Raw genomic sequence first — 12638 nt, 5'->3', positions numbered from 1 at the left:
AGAGACTGGAGACACATTGCACTGTGGCTACCTCAGCCATGTAACATCAGCTAATGTTTAAGAATGGTCTCGTCGTATCAAGCATGCATAGAATTGTGCATCGTTATTGTCAGTTTGTCATTGAAGTAATAAGCACCTGAAGTGTTGATCTGATTTCCCTCTCTCTCCCAGCTGTGCTACGACTACAAATTTGACCTGGAGGACGACCAGCATAAGATCCCTTGTCACTGTGGTGCGGTTAATTGCCGGAAATGGATGAACTAGAACAGGGACAGTTGGGGCAAAATACAGGCTACAACACTTCCAAATTATGGCGCGCGCACACATTCCTTGTTATCTTTTTATATGCTTGTTGGTTCATCAGCCGAAAAACGTTGTATTACTTAAACAAAGACAACTTATCAGGGCAAGACACTGACCGCAGAACTGTTAGAGAAGACTAAAGAGGGAAGGGGCATCGCAGGCACGAAGACTATTACTTTTATGAGGCTGAGAACTGAGTCTTTCACTATATATAGTAGTGGGTAAATGGATTAGGGGAGGGTGTTTTGGGGTAGAATTCACCAGTTGACCAGGAGAGTTTTGTGCTGGCCACCGCCTTATTTAGTTATTGAGGCAGGTCCTCTGGATTATGAAATATATACAAATATATATATATATACAGAAATGTAGACACCACTGAACAAGGAATGTACAGAGAAGACTTCCTTAGGGACAAAGCTAAGGGATTATTAACTTGCACTAAAACAAATTTAGTCGAAAATACTTGATTCCATGAGTCAGTTTTTTTCTTTTTATGTAAAATACGAGAATTTTTGTATTTATTATTGAATCGCCGGCGAACTGCTGCCCAGGTTTTCAGTCTGATCAGAACGTGTTACTTTATACAAAGTGTAAATAGTCAATTAAGTAAACAATTGACCAAATGCTACCATAACTACATCATGGCTGTTTGGGTGAATACATTTTTTTTTTTTGACAAAAGTATTTAAGAAGGATGTCATATCATTCTAAGAGTTTGTGTTGTATAAAACTGTACAGAATGTGTAAAAAAAAAAAAAAAATCTAGAGTATTTTTGTTGTATTTAGAATTAAGTTGCGTTGTCAAATTCTGACCACTTGAAGAATATGCGTTTCATTTTCCTTAGGACAATTTCTGTTTGCATTGACACACGCAATCAAAGAATTGCAGAGAGCACCAATCACATCGAGACGACTGAAATCCTAACCCTAGTTAATCTGACTTGAATGTAGAATTAGAGAGAACTGTGAATTTAAGGTTGGAAGCCACCCATACCATCAGTTAGCTTCTTTAACTGTATGTGTACAGCAGTCACTCAGATTCACCTCATGCAGATAATGCTGTGCTTGGGTGAAAACAATGCCTTTTACTTACCAGTTGCAGGAGACTCAATTATGCTTTTGTTTACATTTCTTAAACATTCTGTTTAGTGCTGGCTAGTTGAGAAAAAAATATGTTACTGTATGATGTTTTTGATTTCTTTACACTCAATCACGAAAATTGGAATCTGGTACTAGCATTTCGTTGACCAGTTTGAAATGAAGTTTTCATTTGTGTGCACAAAAGTTGGTATATTCAGTCTCGTTGTAATAAACAGTACATGGCATGATGTCTTTTTAAACTTTCAGAAGAATCAATTGTATATAATTTTCCATAATGGTTAATGAAATTTGTTTCTTGGATATTTTCTCCTCTTGTACAATATTCAGACCTCTTTAATAGTGTCTCTTTTCTTTGTCCTGTATAGTAATGTCTAAAAAGCCTTTTTGAAGTATACAGCGTGTGATGGGGTTTGGAATCAGAATCATTTACAAAAAATAAAATATTTTACATCTTAAATTTTCGCTACTTTTCTCTGTGGGGGTAAATGGATGACCATTTTAATAAGCGTCTGACAAAGAATTTTAATCAATTGCAAATTAGTCAAGGGATGTTCATACTTCAAATAAACATTTAGTTGGTTGCCTCATTGCAAAAGAGAATAACTAATACAAAACTGCACCACATAACTTAAGAAATTACATTTGGAAAAGGGAAAAAACTAGAACTCAAATCATGTTCAACCATCATAGCACAGTGCAGACCAGACCGTGAGTATGGATGATTTTGCTAGTATTGTGGGCATGACCCAAGACCGCTACATACTGTAGGAAATTCCATTTCTATTTACGTAGACTGCACACACTATCCATCACTTGGTCAATATACCTGATGTAGAGCTAACACAGTGTAGCCTTATCAATACAGTTTTAAAGAGGTTGCCTTGCACATTTCAAGAGCATGAAAAATACATAACTTCAAAAACAAACTCCAGTGATCAAAATATTTGTACAACAGAAAAAGATACTCCCAAAGAAATGTGTCAACTAAATAACATGCAGTACTGTATGTCATAGCAATTAATATCAGATTGTAATAAGTACAGAATAAAATGCAATTTAACTGTAAAACCTCTAATACTGGCAGTCCATTGTTCTTAGTAAACACTTGTTTGGGACTTATACAAGATTAAACGTTTCTCTGAATTTTCTAATGCAAGAGTGCTGTGCAAATTGGATACAATTAAAAATAATTTGCATGATGCATTGTAAAAAATATCTAAAACAGGACGTGGAATACTAATTTTCAAGAGGGGAAGTCAGGTATATGAATGACTACAGTACATATAGCGTACCCACTTAGAGCTCCATACTTTGTGCACGTCAGGCCGGAAGCAGTTCTGAAGACAAACAGCATTCGTTTTCGCCAAGAACACAGTCCGTATAATTAGTTCCATCCCTCTCTTGCTTAGTTGTAGCAGCATGCAGTACTCCCCCCATCCAGAGGGGGGGGAGGCAGTCAGCGTCTGGTATGTAACTAGTTGTGGGGTATCAACATCAGCCCTCTAACTGCCACTGCTGGGACTGAGAGCCGTTGCAGATTGCCGTGGCAACATATCCCTTGGGGCTGATTGGGTCAACCACGGCCAGGCATTGGCCCACTGAGACTTGATACAGCCGGTTGCTTTTCTGGAGAGGGTTGGAGGAAGACAGGGCCATGTGTTACATACAGAATTGGGGTAGAGTAGGAAGACAGGGCCATATGTAGCATACCCTGCCTTCAGAAAGTACACTATATATGCAAAAGTATGTGGGCTATTTCAGCTACATCCATTGCTGACAGGTGAATAAAAATCGCTCGCACAGCCATGCAATCTCCATAGATAAACAGATTGGCCCGTACTGAAGCGCTCAGTGACATTCAACGTGGGACCATCTTACTGTAGGTTGCCAACTTTCCAACAAACACCTACCTGCCCGAATGCAATGCCAACTGTAAAGTTTGGTGGAGGAGGAATAATGGTCTGGGGCTGTTTTCCATGGTTCCGGCTAGGGCCCTTACTTCCAGTGAAGGGAAATCTTAATGCTACAGTGTACAATGACATTCTAGATGATTCAGTGCTTCCTATTTTGTGGCAACAATTTGGGGAAGGCCCTTTCCTGTTTCAGCATTACAATGCCCCAGCGCACAAAGCGAGATCCATACAGAAATGGTTTGTCAAGATCAGTGTGGAAGAACTTGACTGGCCTGCACAGAGCCCAATCCTCAACCCCACTGAACACCTTTGGGATGAATTGCAACGCCGACTGCGAGCCAGGCCTAATCGCCCAACATCAGTGCCCGACCTCACTAATGCTCTTGTGGTTGAATGGAAGCAAGTCCATGCAGCAATGTTCCAACATCTAGTAGAAAGCCTTCCCAGAAGAGTGGAGGACCAACGCCATATTAATGCAAATGATTTTGAAATTAGATGTTCAATGAGCAGGTGTCCACATGGTCATGTAGTGTAGTCACACCCCTCGATTTCTTTTTTTCTCCACATTTTGTGTTTCAAGGTGGGATTAAAATAGATATGTCATTTTTTGTCAAAGATATACAGAAAATACTCTGCCAAAGAGGAGGAAAAATTTGAACATTAGTTTAAATTATATATATAATTTAAACTAATCTTGATTACATAAGTATTCAACCCTGAGTCAATACAAGTTAGAATCACCTTTGGCAGCAATTACAGCTGAGCCTTTTTGGGTAAGTCTAAACGCTTTGCACATTTATTTTTTACATTTTTCAAGCTCTGTCAAATTGGTTGTTGATCATTTCTAGACAGCCATTTTAAAGCAGATTTAAGTCAAAACTGTAACTAGGCCACTCAGGAACATTCAATGTCATCTTGGTAAACTCCAGTGTATAGGCCTTCTGTTTTAGGTTTCTGTCCTGCTGAAAGGTGAAATTGTCTCAGTGTCTGTTGGAAAGCAGACTGAACCAGTTTTTACTCTAGGACTTTGCCTGTGCTCTATTCAGTTTATTTTTATCCTAAAAAACTCCCAGTCCTTGGCGATGACAAGCATAATCATAACATGATGCAGCCACCACCATGCTTGAAAATATGAATAGTGGTACTCAGTGATATGTTGTTGGATTGCATTCAGGACATAAAATTAATAACTTAATCATGCTCAAATGTCTGCTTTTTTTTTTTTTTTTTCATCTACCAATAGGTGCCCTTCTTTGCGAGGCATTCAAAACCTCCCTGGTCTTTGTGGTTGAAATTCACTGCTCAAATGAGGGACCTTACAGATAATTGTATGTGTGTGGTACAAAGATGAGGTAGTCATTCAAAAATCACATTGAGCACTCAGTGAGTCCATTTAACTTACTGCATGTGACTTTACTCCTTCACTTATTTAGGCTTGCCATAAAAGGGTTGACTACATTTCAGCTTTTCATTCATTTGTAAAAACATAATCCCACTTTGACATTATGGGGTATTGTGTGTAGGCCAGTGACAAAAAAAAGAATAATCTAAATTTAATCAATTTTAAATTCAGCCTCTAACGACAATGTCAAGGGGTGTGAATAGTTTCTGAAGGCACTGTACAGAATGGAGGGAGAGGATAGAGACTTTATCTACTGCGCCTAATAAAGGAGCCCACTGGCGGTGGTTGAATAGAAGTGATTCCATCTCGTCATCACCATCATGATGCCCCGTGGTACCAGCTGTATGCACCAGTTAAATGCCACAGTAATACTGAACTGTATTAGTCATATCAGTACTGGTTTGATGATGGTAGCAGTCATTGCAACAGTTGCTATAGCCCTATTTGCTTCTATAGATGGGTCAGCTGACAACGTCAGGAAAACGATGCGCACGCTTCAATGGGACAGAAGCCTGTTGTGATTCTGGATGGCCAGAAAGCTAGCAACAATGACAAGAAGCTGCCATGTCGTAGGTGGCTCATTTCAACTAGTTTTATCTTGTTCTTGCTCCCATGTCTTGTTTTGACTGATGTCACATCTCTGCTAATATGGCTAACCAACAACTGTAACGATGTATTTGAGAGCCAACAAGTGCAAATGTACTTATGTTTTCAATAAGCAAAATATAGTTTACATGTTGTCAACAATCCAAGCCCCAGTAGTTGCGCGTGTGTCAGTTGTGTTGCTAAACAACCAACCCGTCTTTTATATACAGATATGGGGCTGATTTGTGGATTCAGCAACAGTGTGGGGGCTCTAACTAACTCACCCCCAGGGTCCACTGTTGGGAGCCCCCTGAGCCGTGACACTTCATGAGACGGGGTGGGTCAGACGAGCGGATCTCCGACATGTCCAGACACAGCAGGCCGGCTAGGATCAACTCGTGCTCCTCATCATAGGCCCACTCCTGGGGAGGAGGAAGAGGGAGGGAGGTTAGGGAGGGAGAGAAAGAAAGGCAGAAGAAGTATATACTGTATAAGGAAACCATGTCACGTGGTACAGACCCAAGTGAGGAATGTAAATTCATTTAAAAAATGCCTTTATTCCATATCCAATAGACTGTATGGAATAAACCAGAATTTAAACTATACCTACTCCCAATATTTATGACAAAAACGTTTCACGCCTCATTTGTCAGTAGACGACTTTACAAACAACCGTTCACAACGGAAGTTGTTGACATCTTGTACCCAAGAACTGCTGCAGTAAGACAGAAGTTCACATGGAAAGAGAATAGAGATTGAACCGCATGAGGAAAAGAGAGTGGGAGAACTGCAGTAGCTTCAGCTGAACTTCTACCCCACACAGACAAAGTGATTCACTCTGCACCATTTTTACACACACAGGAAAGTGGAAGAGCTTGTCTAATGGAAGTGTCTTTTTTTTAGTTGAGGCTTGAAAAGATAGAAGCTCTTCCAGTGGATGTGACAGGATGTACTGGTACAGTTCATGTATTTCCAGGTTGAGATAGTGCACTTTCCCCGTCTAGCCAGGGTACCCTCCTACAAAACAGTCATTATGGTTGAAATAAGGTAATGAAAGATTAGGAGATTGGAGGTTGAAAAATAACTAATTTCAGATTCTAGCACTAACTCTTATAACCATTGTCCATGTCGCCAAACTAACAGAAGCGTCAAAAAGAGGTCAGAATCATGTAAAGGTCCTATTATCACTGTAGATCAATCATAGGCTGGCAACATGAATAATGACTGCCAATGACACATAGTAGACCATATGATGGAGACAAGAGGCAGAGTCACACACAACCTATTTCTCTATCGCGTTTCCCCAACCCAGATGGAGAATCTCCATGGAACTTTGTTTTAAGTACAGGAATAGGCTTAATCTGGATCGGGGGAACTAGTTTTGAGACACCGCACCCACCTATGGAACACCTCCACATCTGGGGTGAAAAGTGACGGCGCTAGAGCGGTGTTTGTCAGACATTGAGACATACCGAAAATTGGACTTCTAACAAAATCGGCCTACAAACCCCTCTATGGAAAGATGAGACTACAATCAAATCAAATTTCTCACATGTGTCGAATACAACCAACAATGCAGTTAAGAAAAGTATTAACTAAAATAAACAAATAAAAAATAAAGATGATAATAGAAAAAATAACAGTAGCGAGGCTATATACAGTGGGTACCGGTACAGAGTCAATGTGGAGGCTATACACAGGGGGTACCGGTACAGAGTCAATGTGGAGGCTATATACAGGGGGTACAGAGTCAATGTGGAGGCTATATACAGTGGGTACCGGTACAGAGTCAATGTGGAAGCTATATACAGGGGGTACAAATTAATATTTGTGTAATTCTCAAAACTTTTGGCCACGACTGTACAGTTGAAGTTGGAAGTTTACATACACCTTAGCCAAATACATTTAAACTCAGTTTTTCACAATTCCTGACATTTAATCCTAGTAAAAATCCCCTGTCTTAGGTCAGTTAGGATCACCAATTTATTTTAAGAATGTGAAATGTCAGAATAATTGTAGAGAGAATAATTTATTTCAGTTTTTATTTCTTTCATCACATTCCCAGTGGGTCAGAAGTTTACATACACTCAATTAGAATTTGGTAGCATTGCCTTTAAATTGTTTTGCTTGGGTCAAACGTTTCGGGTGCCTTCCACAAGCTTCCCACAATAAGTTGGGTGAATTTTGGCCCATTCCTCCTGACAGCTGGTGTAACTGAGTCAGGTTTGTAGGCCTCCTTGCACACGCTTTTTCAGTTCTGCCCACACATTTTCTATAGGATTGAGGTCAGGACTTTGTGATGGCCACTCCAATACTTTGACTTTGTTGTCTTAAGCCATTTTGCCACAACTTTGGAAGTATGCTTGGGGTCATTGTCCATTTGGAAGACCCATTGGCGACCAAGCTTTAACTTCCTGACTGATGTCTTGAGATTTTGCTTCAATATATCCACATCATTTTCCTCCCTCATAATGCCATCTATTTTGTGAAGTGCACCAGTCCCTCCTGCAGCAAAGCACGCCCACAACATGATGCTGCCACCACCGTGCTTCACGGTTGGGATGGTGTTTTTCGGCTTGCAAGCCTCCCCTTTTTCCTCCAAACATAACAATGGTCATTATGGCCAAACAGTTCTATTTTTCAGACCAGAGGACATTTCTCCAAAAAGTAGGATCTTTGTCCCCATGTGCAGTTGTAAACCGTGGTCTGGCTTTTTTATGATGGTTTTGGAGTACTGTCTTCTTCCTTGCTGAGCGGCCTTTCAGGTTATGTCAATATAGGACTCGTTTTACTGTGGATATAGATACTTTTGTACCCGTTTCCTCCAGCATCTTCACAAGGTCCTTTGCTGCTGTTCTGGGATTGATTTGCACTTTTCGCACCGAAGTACATTCATCTCTAGGACATAGAACGCGTCTCCTTCCTGAGCGGTATGACGGCTGTGTGGTCCCATGATGTTTATACAGATGAATGTGGTACCTTCAGTCGTTTGGAAATTGCTCCCAAGGATGAACCAGGCTTGTGGACGTCTACAATTTTATTTCTGAGGTCTTGACTGATTTCTTTTGATTTTCCCATGATGTCAAGCAAAGAGGCACAGAGTTTGAAGGTAGGCCTTGAAATACATCCACAGGTACACCTCCAATTGACTCAAGGATGTCAATTAGCCTATCAGAAGCTTCTAAAGCCATGACATCCTTTTCTGGAATTTTCCAAGCTGTTTAAAGGCACAGCCAACTTAGTGTATGTAAACCTCTGACCCACAGGAATTGTGATACAGATTATTTCACTTATAATTCACTGCATGTAAACAATTATTGGAAAAATGACTTGTGTCATGCACAAAGTAGATGGCCTAACCGACTTGCCAAAATTATTGTATGTTAACAAGAAATTTGTGGAGTGGTTGAAAAACGAGTTAATGACTCCAACGTAAATGTATGTAAACTTCTGACAAACTATCTCAGATATAAGACAGACACTTCAGAACAAACTTCCTTTTAGAATTTTTTTGTTGTTCCATGTAGTGAATCTTTTATTCAATGCGTTTGTATGGGCTAATAGCAAGCAGTAAGGACAATTCATATATTTTGGGGATACTTCAAGGGGTCTAAAAATTCTAAATCAAATAGCAAAATAATCCTTGCTATGATCTCCTTAAAACAATTCCATATAGCTTAGTTGTACCCCCCTCCCGCGGCTTAGACAGGGCTTAGATTCTTATGGGTTAAAGTGTTGATAAGCAGAGAGACCAGTAGAGGATATTTCACAGTATTGTGCCGACCCAAACCATGCTCTTTTCAGTTAATATCGTACAGTGTAGGGTCAGACTGATTCCTTTCCACACCTGTTATCAGGGCAGGTCAGCTTGCTTTTTTCAATGCTGAGTCGTGCTTGAAAGTGCAATGTAATAAGACAATATCCTAGCACAGTATGGTTTGGCCCTACAGATTACATAAATTGTATAGCTGTCCAAGGCAGAGGGGGGGTAATATGTTAGTGTACCTGTTCTGGGTTGTGAGTGTCACAGGACCTCAGCACCACGGCACCCCCCTTCTGGGTGGACCTCCCCTGGGCCACCAGACACTTGTCAGCCTGCAGGTTCCGTAGCTACAGAGAAAGAAAAGGAGAAGTGAGCGGTCTAAAGTGAAGACACTGTTGTGTCCCAGGTCATCTTTATTGCAGCCTGGCTGCGCATCTGAGAACATTGCTATGTTATATTAATGTGGTTCTGGCTTCAGGTGTTGTGAGATCTGACAATCTGCACTGTGCGATTGCAAATAAATACCAACTGGAACATGCCCATAAAATCAATCAAAGATAAATGGATAAAAACAAAGTTACACTACCGGTCAAAAGTTTTAGAACATCTGCTCATTCATGGGTTTTTCTCTATTTTTTACTATTTTCTACATTGTAGAATAATAGTGAAGACATCAAAACTGAAATAACACATATGGAATCATGTACCAACCAAAAATGTGTCAAACAAATCAAAATATTTTATATTTGAGATGCTTCAAATAGCCAATAGGATAGTCCTATTTGAAGCATCTCAAATTTATTTGGATTTGTTTAACACTTTTTTGGTTACTACATGATTCCATGTGTTATTTGATGTCTTCACTATTATTATACAATGTGAAAAACCCTTGAATTAGTAGGTGTTCTAAAACTTTTAACCAGTAGCGTATGTCCATACTCCAGACTATGCCACTGGAATGTACAATAGACCAACACCCACTCGACTGAATCTACAAGACAAGAATATTTAAAATGTCATTATTCTATTGAGGGACCTTATACCAACTGCCTCATTTCTAAGCCTATTTCCATAATTTTTGTTGATATCTTCAGAAAACCAGGTATGTTAAAGCTGGAAAACTTAAAGGTGAAACTTTTTATTTGTCCTCCCCCCGCGACGCTTCGCCAACAAAGCAAAGCAAATAACAATGGTTGTGGGGCGGGCAGTGTGTGGATTGTGGATTCCATTTTTAAGAAATCACTATGAAGTTTCCTTCCAGACTAACTAGAATATGAATGTCCTCCCAGGTAGACTGATGTAGCAGAGCTGTCTGTGGTTTATCAATATGAAATACATACAGTGCATTTGGAAAGTATTCAGGCCTTGACTTTTTACACATTTTGTTACGTTACAGCCTTATTCTAAAATTGTTTTCCCCCACAATCTATACAATACCCCAAAATGACAAAGCAAAAACAGTTTGACATTTTTGCTAATTTATAAAAAATAAACTGAAATATCCCATTTACGTAAGTATTCAGACCCTTTACTCAGTACTTTGTTGGGTATAACGCTACAAGCTTGGCACACCTGTATTTGGAGAGTTTCTCCCATTCTTCTCTGCAGATCCTCTCAAGCTCTGTCAGGTTGGATGGGGAGCGTCCCTGAACAGCTATTTTCAGGTCTTCCCAGAGATGTTCATTTGGGTTCAAGACCGGGCTCTGGCTGGGCCACTCAAGGACATTCAGAGACTTGTTCCAAAGCCACTCCTGCGTTATCTTGGCTGTGTGCTTAGGGTCGTTGTCCTGTTGGAAGGTGAACCTTCACCCCAGTCTGAGGCCCTGAGGGCTCTGGAGCAAGTTTTTATCAAGGCTCTCTCAGTACTTTGCTCTGTTCATCTTTCCCTCAATCCTGACTAGTCTCCCTGTCCCTGCCGCTGAAAAACATGCACACAGCATGATGCTACCACCACTTTCCACCGTAGGGATGGTATTGGCCAGGTGATGAGCAGTGCCTGGTTTCCTCCAGACCTGACCCTTGGCAGTCAGGCCAAAGAGTTCAATCTTGGTTTCATCAGACAAAACAATCTTGTTTCTCGTGGTCTGAGAGTCCTTTAGGTGCCTTTTGGCAAACTCCAAGCGGGCTGTCATGTGCCTTTTACTGAGGAGTGGCTTCCGTCTGGCCACTCTACTATGAAGGCCTGATTGGTGAAGTGCTGCAGAGATGGTTGTCCTTCTAGAAGGTTCTCCCATCTCCACAGAGGAACTCTGGAGCTCTGTCAGAGTGATCATCGGGTTCTTGGTCAGGTCCTTCTCCCCCAATTGTTCAGTTTGGCCGGGTGGCCAGCTCTAGGAAAAGTTTCGGTGGTTCCAAACTTCTTCCATTTAAGAATGATGGAGGCCAATGTGTGCTTGGGGACCTACAATGGTGCAGAAATGTTTTGGTCCCCTTCCCCAGATCTGTGCCTCGACACAATCCTGTCTCGGAGCTCTACGGACAATTCCTTCGACCTCATGGCTTGGTTTTTGCTCTAACATGCACTGTCAACTGTGGGACCTTATAAAGACAGGTGTGTGCCTTCCCAAATCCTGTCTAATCAATTGAATTTACCACAGGTGGACTCCAATCAAATTGTAGAAACATCAAGGATGATCAATGGAAACAGGATGCTCCTGAGCTCAATTTCAAGGCTCATAGCAAAGAGTCTGAATACTTATGTAAATAAGGTATTTGTTTTTATTCTTAATAAATTTGCCAAAAAATCTAAACATCTGTTTTCACTTTGTCAGTATGTGGTATTGTGTGTAGGTTGAGGAAAATATTTCATTTAATCCATTTTAGAATAAAAAAAAAATATATATATATATTTAACCTTTATATAACTACTAGGCAAGTCAGTTACAAATTCTTATTTACAATGACAGCCTACCCCAGCCAAACCCTAACGACGCTGGGCCAATTGTGCCAATTTGTGATACAGCCTGGAATCGAACCAGGGTCTGTAGTGACCCCTCTAGCACTGAGATGCAGTGCCTAAGATGGCTGCGCCACTCGGGAGCCCCACATCTTGTTACATTACAGAATAAGGCTGTAACATAATAAAAAGGGAAGGTGTCTGAATACTTTCAGAATGCACTGTAACTTGTAACTCAGTCTGAAGCGGAAGTTCTGAACCTGTAAGTGGTATGTGTCTTTTCGTCCTGGGGACTGGAGCTCCTTCCTGACTTTCTCAACACCACGCTGCCCCCTGTTGACTGGATATGGCATTTTTTAAATTTAATTAAATAAGAAGAAAGAAAAATGAAGTGCAGTATGTAACGTTGTATTGATAATTTTTGCTTTCCCTTGGCTTTTGAAGAATGTTCAGGTATTTCTTCGTTGCAATCTTAGAACTACTTTCAAACCTTACCATATTAACCGTGAACAGGGAATATTGTTTACAACTTCTGAGGACCCGTAGTCCATCAGGAGACATCTACGGTTTGTATACAGAGAAGGTGCTTCACTGACAGTAAACAAGTAACTTTATTTAATTTATGACTATAAATATGTCAGAGGGCTACTTGCATGAGAATGATGTACACAATTA

General features: G+C 40.4%; 2 protein-coding genes across 16 annotated transcripts in view; one reads left to right on the top strand and one right to left on the bottom strand.

The window, feature by feature from the left end:
* Window positions 1-1857, top strand: part of LOC115150500 (histone-lysine N-methyltransferase 2C) — a 266608-nt gene extending 264751 nt beyond the window's left edge. For all 14 annotated transcript variants that reach the window (XM_029693877.1, XM_029693968.1, XM_029693922.1 and 11 more), the window contains one exon: window positions 172-1857. In XM_029693877.1, coding sequence (XP_029549737.1) covers window positions 172-264 — 93 coding nt within the window. In that variant the 3' untranslated portion in view covers window positions 265-1857. The remainder of the gene's footprint in view (window positions 1-171) is intronic.
* A 51-nt stretch (window positions 1858-1908) lies between these two features.
* The window catches only part of LOC115150557 (polypeptide N-acetylgalactosaminyltransferase 11), a 46742-nt gene continuing 36012 nt past the window's right edge, over window positions 1909-12638 (bottom strand). For both annotated transcript variants that reach the window (XM_029693989.1, XM_029693995.1), the window contains 3 exons: window positions 9310-9414; window positions 5589-5726; window positions 1909-3030 (listed from right to left, as the gene is read on the bottom strand). In XM_029693989.1, the coding sequence (XP_029549849.1) occupies window positions 2899-3030; window positions 5589-5726; window positions 9310-9414 (375 nt within the window). In that variant the 3' untranslated portion in view covers window positions 1909-2898. The remainder of the gene's footprint in view (window positions 3031-5588; window positions 5727-9309; window positions 9415-12638) is intronic.

Source organism: Salmo trutta, chromosome 2 (assembly GCF_901001165.1).
Source record: "Salmo trutta chromosome 2, fSalTru1.1, whole genome shotgun sequence".
NCBI lineage: Eukaryota > Metazoa > Chordata > Actinopteri > Salmoniformes > Salmonidae > Salmo > Salmo trutta.
The sequence above is the reverse complement of the archived record's forward strand: the minus strand, read 5'-3'. Positions and strand labels throughout refer to the sequence as shown.